Genomic DNA, 17,999 nt, shown 5'->3' on the forward strand with positions numbered 1-17,999 from the left:
GTGTTTTTTTTTTTTTTTTTAGATTAAAGAAGTTTAATGTCAAACATAAAAAAACTGAGGTTACAGGAAACAGAAGGTTACACAATTTTTAATTGGGTGATTATGATGTCAGCAACCCCCTGTGATGTCACCATCATGGCTGTGAGGGGTGGGGCAGCTTGGCGTACTGAATAGCATCCAGTGCGGCGCTGATGTCATAGCCTTTGGCCTGCAGGAGGCGAGTGAGCCAGCCACCCTCATCATCAAAGCCCATGGACAGCATCTGAGCCAGAGACTCCACCAGCCGAGGGTCCGCCTCTGTGGGAGGGCAGAAAGTTAGACACCACGCAGTCACATGCCACCATCAGAGGAACCAGCAATAACAGTACCTTGAGGCAGGTGGGGGTATAGGGCTGCCTCCCTAAGGCCTGAGGGTGCTGGTGTGGGGTCCTCCTGCTGAAACGCCGCCTTCAGAGACTGCAGCTCCCCCGTGGACGGGTCTACCTCTTTGGAACTCAGGTGAGTCCACTCCTCATCACTAGGTGAATCTCTGGAGCCCTGAAACAACCACCAGTGTGTCAGACCCAACAGCTGCCCTTTTAGAGAATGAAACTGCAGTGTGACATTTTTAAGGCACAACTGGCCTGCCTAAGACTTTTGCATGTCGCCATACCCTTGCAGTGTCGCTTGCTCCGCCGTTACTGTTTGCTCCATACTTTTCCATGTCATTCTCTGCACCACCGCTCTGGGGAGGTGCAGTGACCTTGGTCCTTTGGCCCTCATGTTCCACGTCGATGTCCACGTCAATACCTGGAAACAAAGTATCATGGCAAGTTTCCGCCCAGCCAATCAGAGCAGGTGTTCGAAGCCATCTCAGTTACCTAATGGGCTCAACATGGCAGCCACACCCTCACCAATATTCTTCAGGAAGTCCACATTAGCCTGGGAATCTACAGGAAACAGTCAAAGGTCACACTGTGCTACTGTGAATGACCAAAAAGTTTGATTTCACTCAGACTGACCAGAAGGGGTGCTGCTGTTAGTAGTAGGCGCAGCAGGACTGGAGTTGTCAGCTCCAGCTTCTTGGTCCTTGTGCTGATTCTGGTTCCACATGCAGTGTCTCATCCTCCTCATCCAACTCCCTCGAGGAAACCACTGTGGGCAGGAACACCAATCAGCATAGACAAGAGTCGTGACCACAACCATCATCAGCTGGCTGTCAATGCAGCCACACCCTACTTTCCCATCAAGCACCTTACCTGCAGCGGGTGCCATATTGGCAGCAGAGCATGCTCAGTGTGCATCCCCTGCGCCTGGCAGGTGGTACACAGGTCATAGTTAGGACATACTGAACACTTGAAGCGGGTTCCCACCACGGGGCTGTCACAGCCATCACAGGTCACATTAGGATGTACTGCAGGGGGTGGACTGTGGTGAGGGGGCGGAGCCTGAGCAGGTCCAGCAGGAGGAGGGCCAAAGGCAAACGGTGGGAAGGCATGAAGCGGAAAGTCCCGCCGGAACTCCTTCTTCTCTGTAACAAGTTCAACGATTAACAGTGAGTGAGGAAAAACAGCTGCTGCTTGTATCAACAAAAGAAAAGATGACGGCAAATAAAACAAAAATTGCTGTTTGCATCAGTTTGTTCTTCACCTCTCAGGTAGAGACGGAAGGTGGCATCCTTCATGCAAGCCAGTCCCATCATCAACTCGTCATCAGACGAAAATGCCACCAAGTCTCCGTCCTCATCTGCACTCAAAAGAAGGAAAAGAAAAACATTTCGTCAAAATGAATCAAGACAATAAAAAAAAAAGCCAACAAAATGAAGAATTAGCTTCACTCTGCATCGTTTAAAGGATTTAAAAAATAAAGATCACATTATCAACCAAGTTGCTTAAACACAGTGAAGTTGCTCATAGTACACATATTCTCAGTTCTGGCCTCCGTAGGACACACTGAAGTTGCTCAGCGATATTTTAGGTTCTGACCGCTGTAGAACACGTCGAAGGTGCTCAGATTGGAGATATTTTAGGTTCTGACCTCTGTAGCATACACTGAAGTTGCTCAGATTAAAGATATTTTAGGTTCGACCTCTGTAGAACACGATGTTGCTAAGATTAGAGATATTTTAAGATCTGACCTCTGTAGAATACGTTGAAGTTGCTTAAAGATATTTTAGGTTCTGACCTCTGTAGAAGACGCTGATGTTGCTCAGATTAGCGATATTTTAAGTTCTGACCTCTGTAGAACATGTTGAAGTTGCTCAGATTGGAGAAAACTTGGGCCGTCTTCCGGTTGAGATATTCGAAGCTGCTGGAAGCTTCTGGATCCACCGTGAACCGTCGGATCTCCTTCACGGTTTCTTCTTTCCCCAGCAAATACGCTTTCACGGTCACCGACATTCTGCGTCAGCCTACGTTCACTAATTAACGGAATCACTGTCAAAACGCACCTAACTTGCGATCCAAAAACTGAACTCTCGCTTTGTGGCGCAGCGTTAAATCCTGCGGCTGTTTACTTCCTGGTGACGTCACTGTCGCCAAGAGAAGTAAACATTCACGCGTCCTGTAATTGGTACGTCGGTTCGCAGGACTAACACCATTGGTCCAGCCGTGGCGTTCCGCCCAAATGACCAATCATGTGATAAATGACTAGGCACTTTTCAGGGGAATGTCCCTGCTTGGTCACGTGACTAACTAAGTACAGGTATATTTTGCTGCATCATTGTACAGTTGTTTGTTGTCAGGTCGCTGGGACGTGATTTTGCTAAATTCAAATTTCAAATATAAGACATTTTCTCAACTCCTTTTAAACTAACTCATGAATTTAATAATCTCCCTTTTAATTTACACAACTTGCTCTGAGGTTTCCTCAGTATGCAAGGTTTCCAGCCAATCAGCAGCTGACTGTGACTCATCGGTCCTGTGATCCAGAGCCTTCTAGAAGGTGACAAAGCAGCTCAGTTCAAGTAGGTCACAGTGAGGTTAGAGGTCCATTGTTAGATAATATCTGTGCTAATTATTTTATGTTAGCTATCAAGTATTTGTGGTATTTGTTTGGAAATTCTGCAAAATACAAGTTTAAGTTTTATTTTATTATTACTAAATTGGCCCCTGAAATGAGAATCATCTCTGACTTAGAGCTTTTTAAGTCCAGGCTGAAGACGCATTTGTTCAGGCTGGCTTTTAACACTCAGTAGCATGATGGCACTTTATGCTATTAATTGTTTTTATGCATTTTTTATATTTGTTTCTGTAATGGTCTTATTGTTGGATATTTGTTTTTATTATGTCTTGTTTTAAAATTGTTATAAAGCACTTTGGTCACTTTGAGTGTCGTAAAGGGCTCTAGAAATAAACTTGATTGATTGATTGATCATGTGTCCAAATTTCAGACACAGGGAGCTCTTCCCCTGTTGGTGAAATGCAGTAACATTAGAAATGTGAGACTAAACCACACCCATTGTTAACACCCATAAGGTATAAAAAGTGTCTCATTTTAGGGGCCTTTCACAAGATGGACACTGTGAGGGTCCCAGGCCTGGTTTCTAACATGACCATGAATAAACTCAATGAGGAATTTGGTTTTTGGTAAGGGGCAGAATCTTCCATAAAAGAACCGGGTAGATATAACAATTGGTGCCATCAGGCCTGGATCCAGACCGGTTTGGACCGATGCAATTACATCGGTCAGATTTTTTTACGCATCGTTCGTCATCAGTAAAAAAAAAAAAAAAAAAAAAAATCTTGAATAGTGTCAAACGTGACCCTGCGGTGAACACAGCTTTTGATTTGATTCCATTGCACCACGCAGGTGTACATAGGAAAATTCAAACAGGATCAAACAAACGGCGTCAGTCGAGTCGATGATCATGGCATCCAGGAAAAAGGTTGTGCAAGGAAAATTGGGCGCTTATTTCAGCAAGAAACGGTGAGTGGTTTATAAATAGTTTTTAGACAATAGTGTGTTTGAAAGGTGTATAAAGGTGACAGTGTGTTTGAAACCGGTTACTTTAAACCGGTTAACACCTTGAGACAGAAATTAGTTCACCCTAAGGACAGGATCCCTAGTTACAAACAGAGCAATGTAGTGTATTGTATCAGATGTCAGGAAAACTGTAATGAACACTACATAGGTGAGACTAAGCAACCTTTAAACAAGAGGCTGTACCAGCACCGCAGAGAGGTCGCCAGTGGACCTCAATCTGCAGTTCATCTCCATCTGAAAGACACTAACCACACGTTTGAGGACAAGGAAGTTAAAATCTTAGCCAGAGAGAAGAAATGGTTTGAGAGAGGTGTCAAGGAAGCATTCTTTGTAAAACAATTGAAACCCAGCCTTAACCGGGGGGCGGGTCTCAGACACGCTTTGTCCCCTGTTTACAATGGGGTACTCAGGTCAAAGCAGTTTGTCTTTTGTTCATGGTAATGAGTCATTCACATCATCAGGAGAGTCATCAAGGGAGCCATCAGGGGAGGCTTCCATCCCATCATTAGGAGAGTGCTAACTAGAGCATAATAGGTGCTAATTAGAGCTATTGTTTAGTCACTAGCCTATAGCAGTCGGCCTCTCGGTAGGAGGGGTCTGGTTAGGTTAAAAAACTCCAGCTTTTGTTGGCTTCTGGTTTATTCTTCTCTACAAGAGTCAAGACAGATGTCAGACTACCAGAACAAGAATTTTAGCTGAGGAAGCTTCTGTGATTTGAAGCGAAACATCCTCACGTCAAGCAACCCAGTCCAGTCGAAGATTCAAGCTTCTCTACTAAGGGGCAGAATCTTACATAAAAGAACCGGGTAGAAATAATTCATTCAACTTTATTTCAACATGAATTAGCAACAGCAAAAACAAAACAGAGAACTTAAAAAGAAATGAGCAACAAGAAATTTAGTTTCAGCAACAATGTGAAAGGTGGAGCCCGCTCCAGATGCGTCTCAGAGGTAAATGGGGTGGTACTGGCGGTGGGTCAGGGTCTTTCTACACATAGGACAGGTGTGCGACTGGCGCAGTGCGTCTCTCAGGCACTTGCTGCAGAAAATGTGTCCACATTTTGTTGAAACAACCAGCCGGCCACTGTCCACAATCTGACACACAGGAATCGACAAGTTAGCTCTCTGAGCAGTAGGGGCGCTGTAGCTTGGACTGATGCTGCAGCACAGAACTGAAGTCTCACCTCAGTGTAGGTGTCCATACAGACGGGGCAGCTGACTGTTCCTGGAGTCACTCTGAAAACACAACACAGTTCTGTTCAGTTCTGCTGATCCTGGTTCTCCTCATCCACACACACAAACCTGATTCAGCTCCTGAGTGGCCTGACTGAGCCAATGAGCTGTGGGTGGAACAAAGACAAATAAACATGCAGCACTGAACCATGAACACGTTTCCTTCATGAATGCAATCCGTCAGCATTTTGGACTCAGCTCAGACGGTGTCATAGTGCCCCAGTGCAGAGTACACACCGCAAATGAGACCATAGAGGGGAAAAATGGTACTCTTAGAATGGAGCTGTTCTGTCACACAATCGAGAACACAGAAATATTTTTTTAGCTTAATAGTGGAACAGGCAGAAAAAAATGCAGCTAAACTGCTGTGAAGGAGCTCACAACAATCTGTTGTTGAACCCTCTGAGCCCCAATGACGCGCCCCAGCCTCATGATCTACTTTTCCTCACGTTTCTATAAACAGATCAGAGATGGTATGTCACAGAGGCTTCATTCAACCACTTCCTGAAAGTGCGTGTTCTCGGCAAAAGCATGCATCTTGTTTGGAGACTATCTCTCATTCATAGACAATCCTAGAGGCCAAAGAATGTCACATGGCCAATGCTTCTCTGCTCAGGCAGAGTGGAGTGGTGTGTGAGAGACGCAGTGTATTACTCTGAATTTCACAGTAACAGAACACAAAAACTCAAAAAAGAGCCTCGTCAACAACTGGAAACACTCTTTTATCCAATGGTTCACAAAAGGGAAAAACACATGGAGGATATTTTTTTCTTCATGTGGATGGATTTCTACAGCAGGTGTGAGTTTACACTGAAACCTCAATGAGCCATGGACATACACTCTAAGTTTATTTTACACCTAGAGGACCTGGCAAGTGCTTCATTTTTTATTTTCTTCCGATATATACAAACAGCCCAAATGTGAACATATGCTGCATGGAATAGTGTTTTATTGTTATTAGTTTGTTCCTGTGTTTAACAAAAGTAGCTGTAAATGAGTATTTAAAAATCATAAATCCCTCTGCATTAGTTATTTATGGAATAAAAGTGGACATCAGTGATGGATATGAATTATTTACTTAAGGTGGCTAAACAATACTTATAGTGAGGAAAATAAGTATTTGAACACCCTGCAATTTAGCAAATTCTCCCACTTAGAAATCATGGACGGGTCTGAAATTTTCATCTTAGGTGCATGTCCACTGTGAGAGACATAATCTAAAAAAAAAAATCCGGAAATCACAATGTATGATTTTCTTTTTAATAATTTATTTGCATTTATTTGCAATTAAGAATTACCTGGAGTAAAAAAAAAAAAAAAAAAACTGTTCTAGTAATTTTGAAAAGCATACCACATTATTTGTTCAATCATAAAGATTCCAAAAAGGTATAGTTTGGACTATCTATGACTGAATGTTCTGGAGTTATGAGATAAAAACAGCAAAAATGGTGACTAAGGTCAACAAACCCATAAATGGATAAAGGGGTGGGGCACGGGTGACTCCGTGCATGATGAAAGAAGCCTCAACATGCCCCATTCTCCAAGTGTGAACCAGCTAACAGGCTAACCTGGGCTCGGGTGTTTATTAAATCATATTTTTGGGGACTATGTGGTGACTGTCATGATTTACTTTGGTGTGGATGTTAAAATTTAAGAGCCACTTATTTTCACAATAATCATACATTACCGGATCCTAAAGGATGAAGCTACAGATGGCTAGTAAAAGTGCTAGCAGCGTTAGCATGCAACATTAAATCTGACAAGAGTTTCACTCAGTGTGAACATTACAACAGAGATGTCTTAGATGATCCGTAAGGACATTTCACCACACAACAAGAGATTATTTGCTGTGTTTGTAGCAAAATACTCCAAACAGACACAACAACAATAGCAGCTAGTGGATGCATCAAGTGTACTCTGAGTGCCAGCGTCGCAGACTGAATGGTCTCCCCTACAACACGGCCCCTGCTAAAAATCTGTGCCCCCTGCCTTCACTGTGCATGCTTCATTTCAGAGGGAAAGTGATAGTCTATGGTTTAAAGCATTGGGCTTGAGACCAGAGGATCCTCTGTTCAAATCCCAGCCTGACCGGAAAATCACTAAGGGCCCTCGGGCAAGGTCCTTATTCCCCTAGTTGATCCTGGTGTGTAGTGGGCACCTTGCATGACAGCAGCCTGACATCGGGGTGAATGTGAGGCATTGTTGTAAAGCGCTTTGAGCGTCTGATGCAGATGGAAAAGCGCTATATAAATGCAGTTCATTTTCAGAGTGTCAGCAGTGATTAACAGCTTATCTCCTCGTTTCTGCTTAAAACTGACTTTACAATGATTTAAGAGATTTTACTTTGTCATCTGATGGTTAAAAACTACATTATTTCCATTGATCGCTTTGGGTGTAGAGATTCAGACTCCGATGTCCTGCTCCTGCGCTCCTCCATCATTTATGATGAAATAATCCTGAATTTATGTGGAAATGATTGTTGTACAAAAGCTTCAGATATGTCACTAAGACAGATGATGACTGGAGGCAGTTTGAAGCAGAAACAAGGCGATAATCTGTGAATCTCTGCTGATGGTCCGAAATGATGCATGCGCAGTAGGCATGTGAATCTCATTACTGACAATGATTCGATACGCACCTCGATACACTAGCAGCAATATGATACATATAACGATACAATTTGTTACGATTCACCCCGTTCCAGATTTGAAGCGATTTGATATGCATTTCATGGCGATTCAATTCCTCACAATGTGATACGATGCGATTTGATTAGGGATGCGTACTGATAAGATTTTATTTATCAATGCCATTATCGATACCTCTTATGAATTTTCTCTGTACTAAAAGTAGGCTTTACAGGTTTTCTATGTCAGCAACACTGTATTGAGTCTTAAAGTAAATAAATATGAAATTGTCACTGGATCCTTGATCTCTGGCCAGAAATAGAAATAAAAAAAATTTGTAGTTTTTGTCTTTCAGGTATTAATGACACAAATGTAACACCATAGACTCTGAGCTGAGCTCTTCAGCTGGCTGCTGCATGCCAGGATGAAAATCATAAGAAACGGAGGAGGTCTCATTTTGGGGGGTGGGGGGACCGGTACTTATCGGTTGTAGTTAATTGTTTGTATTACAACGTTTGGAAAGGGGTGTTATTTGATTTAAAGCGGCGATTCGCTCTGAAGTTATTAATTCAGACGGAAATCAGCACAGCTCTTTGGAGCTGCGCACTTAGTCCCACAAAACAGGATATTATTATTATTATTATTATTATGAAGCGCTGCTTCGTTGCTTCAAGCAGACCTGCTGCAGTCTGCAATCAACATAGAGAAATAATCATTTTCTCGATAGACACCCTCAAAACAACGGCCACTCCAGTGGCCCGAACCGTCCGCGGTGCATTCACCGTGCCTCTGGAAAAAATAAATAAAAAAATCAATGCAAGCAGACAGCAAGCGATGCAACACGATGCAACCTGTCAAGTGAATCGATGCACACTGAATGAACTGATGCACTTGCATCGCACGTGCTCTAGATACAGATTAATATCAATTAATCTCCACATGCCTAATAATTAGTGAAGGCAGATGAACCGATTTTTAGGGGGGACCGATGAGTGTGTGACAACGGTTACAGTGAGAGGTGGAGACCCTGAGTGATGTTGTAAACGTTATGTCTTAAAATAGTGCTGGGTTGAAAAGACTGATTTGCCAATTTCAAATCGATTCTCATTTTAATTGCCAAAGATCGATTCACACATCAAAAGGTCAATTATACATCAGACATGGTTGAACCCTCGTGGGCATGCGAGAGGTTTTTCACGCTTGTCGGTTACGTCATTCGCCTGTGGGCAGTCTTTGAGTGAGGAGTCGCCCACCCTCTCGTCGTTTTTTCATTGTTTAGGAATGGCTCAGAGACTGCTGCTTTGTTTGATAAAAAATTTTTCAAAACTGTAAGGCACAACTGAGTGGACACCATTCGATAAATTCAGCTGGTTTTCGGTAAAAATTTTAACGGCTGATGAGAGATTTTGGTGTGTAAGTGTCGCTTTAAGGACGGCCCACGGCGCCTGACAGCGATCTGCGCTTCGAGGCGGCAGCGTCTCGCCGTTTCAAGTTGAAAACTTCCACATTTCAGGCTCTGTTGACCCAGTAAGTCCTCAGAGAACTTTCAGAAGAAGTCGGCATGAGGAGTTTATTCGGCCATTCCACTGTTAAAGGTCATTTTGTAATGAAAGAACATGCGGGCAGAGTCGCATGTCGGGCCGGACCCGACCGGGGGGGGGTCGCTACAGGAAAAACACCTCCGTTGGAAACCTTAACGGGCAAGTTGGAACATGCCCAAGCTGTTAAACAATTTCTCAGTTACTCACTTGTTGAAAGCCATCGAAAGCCCCTGAATTTTACAAATGGTTTTCAACAGGGAGGTGTTTTTCCTGTCGCGGCGCACAGATTCGCCGAGTCGTCACGGAAACGACTCGGCGAATTTGCACGCACGTCTTTCACTAAAAAATGTCCTTAAACAGTGGAATGTCCGCATAAAGTCCTCATGCCGGCCTCTTCTGAATCTTCTCTATTCTCTCACGACGTCCTGGGTGAATTAAGCCTTAAATTAGGATGTTTTCAGGTCGAAACAGGCCGACGACGGCGCCTGGAAGCGCTGCACGACGTCCCGCTCCGTGGGAAGTCCTTACAGCGACAGAAACACCCCATAATCTCTCATCAGCCGTTAAAACTTTTCACCGAAAACCAGCTAAATTTCTCGAATAGTGTCCACTCGGATACTCCTCACAGGTCCAGAAAAAATTTTGATAAAGCAACGCGCGCCGTCTCGAGCAGCGTGTGAAACAAAAGAATTCAGCCGAGAGGGCTGAACCACATCTCACTCAAGGCCTGCCCACAGGGAAATGACGTCACCGACACGCGTGAAAAAACTCACGCATGCGCACGAGGGTTCAAGCATGATTGGTGTAATCGCACGTCATTCAAATCCATATAGTTAGTGTCGGTTTCTTATCTAATAGACCTCGTATATACACACAGGCATCATGTAGAATCTTGTCAACAAACTGACAGCCAAAGTAGGCATTGTATAGCGTTATTTGATTGAGCGTTATCGATAGAAGCCGTCGCTCGATTGGCTAGGGCTATGCTGCACGTGAGGTGTACTCGGCTCCACCAGCAGTCAACTCGGCATGTGGTACAGCTCAGAAAGTGGAGAATGGGCCAATCAGAAGTTGGCAAAATCACATACCATACTCGTATAATAAAATACTAGAATTACGTCTCATAGTATTACTGCACAAAACATGATGCCTCAAAAATTAATGGTGTCTCATGTCATTTAGCTGAGCCTTTTTTCTGTGAGTGGACGACCTGTGTGACTAAACCTCACAGCACGAGCACCGCAGGGACAAGGTCCCCTTTTCAACATTTTTAAAGTCATTTAACCTCATACAGCAACACATCCAGGTACAGATGCTATCAAAATAAATATAAAAATAGTTAAGCTATCAAATTTACATAAACTTACAATTTATGATGATTTATTTAATTAATTTAAAGCCTGATTTATGCAGCTGCAGCTCTGTAACTCTGTGTTATGCAATGACGTGTGTCACAGTTTTAAAGTTCTCTGTCTCTGGATTATGCATTATTTTGGACTAATCTGACCCTCAACAAGCTTTTCTTTCTACAATCATCACCTCCAAATCAAAGGTAAGCTGTACATTTTCCTCTTTTTTTTTTCCAACTCAGTGTTGTAAATTTGTGGACTTTTCTACCAAATATATGTGATCCTGAAATATAATCAGTGTGCGCACTTGAAAAAACTATTATAATATGATGCCAGATGAAGCACTGAAAGCAGAAAAGTGTCAAATCACAGCCTTTTGTGTTTGTTTTAACAGGTGCATGTCAGACTGCGGGTCTGAATCTAAGCACGGTGTGAAAAAATAAATGGTCGGACTTTTAATCACAGAAATGACTCAGATCCCACTTTCCTCAAATTGGCAAGTGTCAGAGCTCTGTTACTGTGCGCGTCCAGACGGCTCAGGGTTTTTAATGGAAATACATTGTGATCGGACGGGACATTTTATCGGATGTTAGTAAAAGTCTGTGATACAAACACCATTATATGCAGTGTTTATTACATGGAAAACAATAATAAAAAACTGGTCTTTTTTTTGTCCGGTGACTGGGAATATCTGGTTTATATGATGACGGTTTAGGTGAGTTCTTCTGTACATGGGACTGAACAATAAATTTACCTTTCAAAGCTTTGATGATGAAGTCGCTTCCATCCCACGCTGACTTTATTTTCCCAAATTTTTCTTCTCTTTGGATCTGAAGGAAATCTGTACATCTTGAAGCCCTTGTTGTGTCTATTTGTGCCTCCAAATGCACAACAACCCATCATTTTCAGCGAATAAATAAATAAAATAGCTGGATTAACATGCAGACACATTAACAGCCAATGCTATTTTGAACCCAAGATGGCAGCACTGAGTCATGTGACTTTTTTTCCTTGACTTGTCATGCTGCTACTCTGCACAATTTGTTGCATTCTGAGAGAACTTTGGTCAGTTTTTCTTGGTTTAAAACACAGTGGTATTTGGCTGTTATTCTGGAACAAAATATGGCTCAAATCTTGATTTCATTCAAATTTATTTACTATCTTGTTTAAAGCCTATCTTGTTTCTGCTTGGAACTCCGGTGAGGGCGGTCGCATCTCCTCCTCTCCTTCTGTGTTTTTTTCCTCTATCTCTGCCCCAACATTCAAAGTCCCAACCTCACCAGACTGTGAATTCTTAGAACTACATTTGGATTAACCATGGGATTGATCAGCTGGTCTCTCAACACTATTCACATAATATTTTCAACAAGGAAATCAGGGCTGGGGGACCCTGCGTGCCCAGATCGAACCTATCCTGCGGGCTGTGTTCTCAATGCCTGGGAGAAATGGCGTATTGTGTACTTGGCACCACTTTCCATGGAAGACGTCGAGGATTTATTTAATCTTATTTGCCTTTATGGTAGGTGCTGCCCTGACCTACCGGAAAATTGGAAAGAAGGCTGCCACACTACCACAACCTCACATCTGTCCGTCATAATTAACGAGGTGGGTAAGGCGGACAACCTCAGACTGCACAAACATTTGCAAGTTGGAAACCATCTTGGAGCAACTCTCTGCCCTGCAAAGGAATTTATGTTGAAGACCAGTTCAATATTCACAATTGGATCTGGATGGCTAAAGAGAGACCGTATTGAATTTTGTGCCTCTCTGCTTAACCCAAACATGGCAGCCTTATCAGCAACAGAAGGTTAAAATACCCAGCCTGAAGGATTCAACGGCCTTGGTGAAGATATTCGGCTCCCTCTTCATCTGTTCCCCCCCACAGCCTTCTGCGGCTGTCGTCAAGGCCACTCACACATGGACAGAGACTGATATAAACTCAGCTGCACAGATGACATATGCCTCCACCCCTACCCTTCCTTTGTGTTTCTGCCCCCCCATCCTGGCCCCCGCTCATGCCACTCCCTTCCTCCTCCAGGAGGCAACGCGGCTTTAGCTGCAGCAGCTCTCTGCTGCTCCCCAAGCTTGCCCCCCCCCCCATGCTCACACTGCCTAAATTTGGATGAGAGACTGTTTCAAAGTTTAGCATACATAAACAAATGTATCTGTGCGGTTGTTTTAATTCTGACATGTCATTATTACGTTCAACTAGTAATAACTGTGGATTAATTGCTGTATTTTTGTCTGAGGTAACTGGGTGTGAAATGAATTGCCCTTTTAGGGATCAATAAAGTTGTCTGAATATGTCTGTAATAAGTTTCCACTTAGACTAAGTGGACTTAGACTGTCTGCATTAACTGACTTTAATTCTGCTTTCATTGTTTTCATTCTACATTCATCAAATTCTAAGTGTGTCATATAAAACAAATCAATAATTGCACCCTTTCTGCTTTTTGTAAATAATACACTTAAAGACATGATAACTATTGCCAATGAGAAGTCTTTTGAACTTGTGAATCATTGGAAACTGATGCAATATCATATAAATCATATAACCTGCAAAAACAACAAACCATGGACTCGATTAACATTAAAATAATTATCATTATTATTTTAATGTTAATCGAGTCCATGGTTTTTTCAACAAGCAAAGCCACTTTTCATTGACAGCTGAGCATGAAACAGGCAAACTGAGTCTCTATGATGTGCTGTAGATTACTTTTTGAAATATTTTCAAAATGGTCTGATTCACTTACGTCGTCAAACTGAGTGAAATTCTCACTTTATCCTTGTGATTCAGATTTTGACACCCCTCCAGAGTAAAAAATAAATAAATAAAAGGTCCAGCTTTCCTCCCTTGAAAAAAATGTAAGTGCAAATGATGAACTTGCATGTAAGAAATAACAAAATTTAATACTGAAAGGAATTTATGCAGACTTAAAAGTACTTATGCCTTCCTTCTTGTAAGAAGAATGGAAAAATAACCCCAGAAATTATCCTTAGATCTAAAAAAAAAAAAAAAAAACAACTTGAGACATTTGTCACGAAATGCCCCACGCGCGTACTATATTCCATGTAAAGTGCAGTAATATGTACATGTGTGGGGTAGGTATTTGGTTGAACCTGTTTGATGTAAACTGGGATACACAGTGGAAAAAAATGGAGATTGGCATTATATTTATTTCGAGGATGTGGCCAACAGTGACCATAAAAATTCGGTCTTCGAACAAATGCAACTATTGGTAATTTTTTAAAAGTAGGTCAAGGTCACCGGCCTCCAAACCCATGTGAAGTACTCCTCCAAGGCATGTACCCACCAAATATGAAGTTTTTGCAAGCAATAGGTACCAAGGTACATTGCGGCGAACAAATTTCAGGCGAAGGATTTGACAGTTGTGACCATTGGTGACCTTGAAAAGTAGGTCAAAGCCACCGACCTTCGAACCCATGCGAAGTACTCCTCCAAGACATGTACCCATCAAATATGAAGTTTCTGTAAGCAATAGGTGCTCGGCTACATTGCAGCAAAGGATTTGGCAGTTGTGACCATTGGTGATCTTGAAAAGTAGGTCAAGGTCCCCGGCCTTCGAACCCATGCGAAGTACTCCTCCAAGGCAAATACCCACCAAATATGAAGTTTTTGCGAGCAATAGGTGCTGAGCTACGTTGTGGCAAACGAATTGTGGCCGGCCGGACGGACAGAGAGACGGACAGACGAACAGACGGAAGGACGGACAACCCAGATGCTATATGCCCTGCCTCACGGCGCAAGCACAGCACGGGGCATAACAAGAAAAGAAAAAAAAAAAAGCCACAAACAAGGATATGTTGTGCACGCACTATTTAACGTCCTGATTAGCAACACAACATCAAAGTATTCATGACTGTAAGTCTATTAGGGCTGCCACAAGTGATTATTTTGATAATTGACTTATTGATTTTGATAATTGACCAATTATTTTGTAATAGGGCACCTCATTCTTGTTTGAACCCTGCATGATATTATGGGATTTTACCCACTTATGGGGACCTTGGCTCCCGTTGTGCAATATATATAATATATACAAAGCATAACTTCAGATGGACAAATGGTGTACTGTTTTGTTTTCAGCTGCAATCACCAAAGCAGTCGCGAAAAGTGTTTTTTTTTTTCAGTTCCCAATGGAGAAGGGAAGACAAAGCGAGTGGGAGACGTGTCATAAGTGTTAGCCTACACAGCTAACCAGCGCAGCTCCGTTCTCATATTCTACTTCTACCTCATACATATTCTATTTCTACCTCATTTTCTTATTTTATTGTATTGTTACAAGTATTATTATTATTGCTTACCCTTGCACATTTTCCTCTATTCTCACCCAGATACAAGAGATATATAAACTACCAGGGAAAGACTTTTTCAGATATCTGCAGATAAGAGATTTCTTCAGGAAATTTGTACAGGGCTTTGAAAGTCTTAGCAGTTCTTGCCTTGATGATTGCCTTCAACTTTCACCTAGTACTGAGAGATTTATCTCTCGTACATATGGAAATTTGATGTCAATGACCCCCACAAATTCATACCTTATTAAGTCTAAATGGGCAGAGGAGTTGAATATTCAAATCACTGATGAACAATGGGAAGAAAGCTTGGAGAATATTCACAAGTGCTCTTACAATGTAAGACACTGTCTGATTCAGTTCAAAACCTTACATCGTTTACATTACTCTAAAGACAGGTTACATAAAATCTATCCCAATATCTCTCCTATCTGTGAGAAATGTGCCATAGATGTTGCTACATTAAGCCACAGTTTTATTCTCTGCTCTAAAGTTCAGAAGTATTGGACTGACATCTTTCACCATATGGCTCAGATCCTCCATATCCATATAAAACCCGACCCTTTATTAATTATCTTGGGCATCTATGATAATATTGTGGGACTAAACAACACACAGAAATGTTTTATATCATATTGCATAATTATTGCTAAGAAACTTATTCTGACCCATTGGAAAAACAGTGATGCCCCTCCTCTAAAACTGTGGCTTAATGACCTTGTAAATACATTACATCTGGAAAAAATACGGTATAATCTCTCTGACAGGCTCTCTTTGTTTGACAAAATATGGACACCTCTCTCTACATTTTTGCAGTCATAAAAAGTATTATTGGACTTGTGCTCTTTATCATTTTATCATTTATCATCATAACAACAGTTGGGCTGGGGGGGGTTGAGTAGGTATCAGGTTTCTTGTGTTATTTTATGTTAAGTGTCATGTTTTTTCTTCATTTGTTGTCTTTATAATATAAAAAATGAGCAATTTCTGTATATCACTGTAACAAATGTATCTTACAGTCTGCTCAAAAAAAAAAAATAAAAAAAAATTGACCAATTATTTTGTAATAGGGCACCTCATTCTTGTTTGAACCCTGCATGATATTATGGGATTTTACCCACTTATGAGGACCTTGGCTCCCGTTGTGCAATATATATAATACGAGGTCTATTAGATAATAAACCGACCCTTTTATTTTTTTTTAACTATATGGATTTGAATGACATGCGATTACACCAATCATGCTTGAACCCTCGCGCGCATGCGTGTCGGTGACGTCATTTCCCTGTGGGCAGGCCTTGAGTGAGATGTGGTCCCGCCCTCTCGGCTGAATTCTTTTGTTTCACACGCTGCTCGAGATGACGTGCGTTGCTTTATCAAAATTTTTTCTGGACCTGTGAGGAATATCCGAGTGGACACTATTCGAGAAATTAAGCTGGTTTTCGGTGAAAAGTTTAACGGCTGATGAGAGATTATGGGGTGTTTCTGTCGGTGTAAGGACTTCCCACGGAGCGGGACGTCTTGCAGCGCTTCCAGGCGCCGTCGTCAGCCTGTTTCGACCTGAAAACATCCTAATTTAAGGCTTAATTCACCCAGGATGTCGTGAGAGAACAGAGAAGATTCAGAAGAGGCCGGCATGAGGACTTTATGCGGACATTCCACTGTTTAAGGACATTTTTTAGTGAAAGACGTGCGTAAATTCGCAGCGTCGTTTCCGTGATGACTCGGCGAATCTGTGTGCGCCGCGACAGGAAAAACACCTCCGTGTTGAAAACCATTTGTAAAATTCAGGCGGCTTTTGATGGCTTTCAACAAGTGAGTAACTGAGAAATTGTTTAACAGCTTGGGCATGTTCCAACTTGCCCGTTAAGGTTTCCAACGGAGGTGTTTTCCTGTCGCGACCCCCCGCGGTCGGGTCCAGCCCAACATGCGACTCTGCCCGCACGTTCTTTCATTACAAAATGTCCGTTAACAATGGAATGTCCGAATAAACTCCTCAAGCAGACTTCTTCTGAAAGTTCGCTGTTCTCTGACGACTTCCTGGGTCAACAGAGCCTGAAATTGTGGAAGTTTTCAACTTGAAACGGCGAGACGCTGCTGCCTCGAAGCGCAGATTGCTGTCAGGCGCCGTGGGCCGTCCTTAAAGCGACAGTTACAGACCAAAATCTCTCATCAGCTGTTAAAATTTTTACCGAAAACCAGCTGAATTTATCGAATGGTGTCCACTCAGTTGTGCCTTACAGTTTTGAAAAAATTTTGATCAAACAAAGCAGTAGTCTCTGAGCCATTCCTAAACAATGAAAAAACGACGAGAGGGTGGGCGACTCCTCACTCAAAGACTGCCCACAGGCGAATGACGTAACCGACAGGCGTGAAAAAACTCTCGCATGCCCACGAGGGTTCAAGCATGTCTGATGTAATCACACGTGATTCAAATCCATATGGTTTTTGAAAAAAATAATAAGGTCGGATACTTTTCTAATAGACCTCGTATATACAAAGCATAACTTCAGATGGACAAATGGTGTACTGTTTTGTTTTCAGCTGCAATCACCAAAGCAGTCGCGAAAAGTGTTTTTTTTTTCAGTTCCCAATGGAGAAGGGAAGACAAAGCGAGTGGGAGATGTTGTGTCATAAGTGTTAGCCTACACAGCTAACCAGCGCAGCTCCGTTCTCATATTCTACTTCTACCTGATACATATTCTATTTCTACCTCATTTTTTTTATTTTATTGTATTGTTACAAGTATTATTATTACTGCTTACCCTTGCACATTTTCCTCTATTCTCACCCATCTTGTGTGTGTTTTTTTAAGAGCTGACATAACGTGAATTTCTACACTGTGAGATCAATAAAGTCTTATCTTATCTCGCCTGCAAAACCTCCTTGACATGTTTGAGCTCCGGATCATAAACAAACCGTAACACAGGTCCACTTTCACACCGCATCATCACCTTTTCTTTGCATTTT

At 42.2% G+C, this 17,999-nt stretch overlaps 2 protein-coding genes across 3 annotated transcripts in view; both read right to left on the bottom strand.

The window, feature by feature from the left end:
* Positions 1–3: 3 nt before the first annotated feature.
* On the bottom strand, positions 4–2,512 carry sqstm1 (sequestosome 1). Of its 2 annotated transcripts, none has more exons than XM_034182230.1 (8): positions 2,216–2,512; positions 1,630–1,725; positions 1,239–1,510; positions 1,002–1,134; positions 861–929; positions 653–789; positions 369–537; positions 4–297 (listed from the first exon to the last, which is right to left on the bottom strand). In XM_034182230.1, exons 1-8 carry the CDS (start codon positions 2,376–2,378, stop codon positions 134–136), a joined length of 1,203 nt encoding a protein of 400 aa, XP_034038121.1. In that variant the 5' UTR covers positions 2,379–2,512; the 3' UTR covers positions 4–133. The 2 variants fall into 2 exon arrangements, with proteins under 2 accessions (XP_034038121.1, XP_034038120.1); XM_034182229.1 differs by having other exon boundaries at positions 1,002–1,137.
* Positions 2,513–4,770: 2,258 nt separating this feature from the next.
* rnf4 (ring finger protein 4) overlaps positions 4,771–17,999 on the bottom strand; it is a 55,053-nt gene continuing 41,824 nt past the window's right edge. Inside the window, exons 6-7 of the mRNA XM_034180959.1 lie at positions 5,147–5,198; positions 4,771–5,057 (exon numbers count right to left, since the gene is read on the bottom strand). Of these exons, the coding sequence (XP_034036850.1) occupies positions 4,908–5,057; positions 5,147–5,198 (202 nt within the window). The 3' untranslated portion in view covers positions 4,771–4,907. The remainder of the gene's footprint in view (positions 5,058–5,146; positions 5,199–17,999) is intronic.

This window comes from Thalassophryne amazonica, chromosome 11 (assembly GCF_902500255.1).
Source record: "Thalassophryne amazonica chromosome 11, fThaAma1.1, whole genome shotgun sequence".
Taxonomy (NCBI): Eukaryota; Metazoa; Chordata; class Actinopteri; order Batrachoidiformes; family Batrachoididae; genus Thalassophryne; species Thalassophryne amazonica.

Coding starts and splice junctions, on each gene's coding strand:
- sqstm1 (XM_034182229.1), bottom strand. CDS start 2,378: ATGTCGGTGACCGTGAAAGCGTATTTGCTGGGGAAAGAAGAAACCGTG. Junction 1,511..1,629: donor CTTCCGTCTCTACCTGAGAG/GTGAAGAACAAA, acceptor AACTTGTTACAG/AGAAGAAGGAGTTCCGGCGG. Junction 1,138..1,238: donor CAATATGGCACCCGCTGCAG/GTAAGGTGCTTG, acceptor TGTTCCTGCCCA/CAGTGGTTTCCTCGAGGGAG.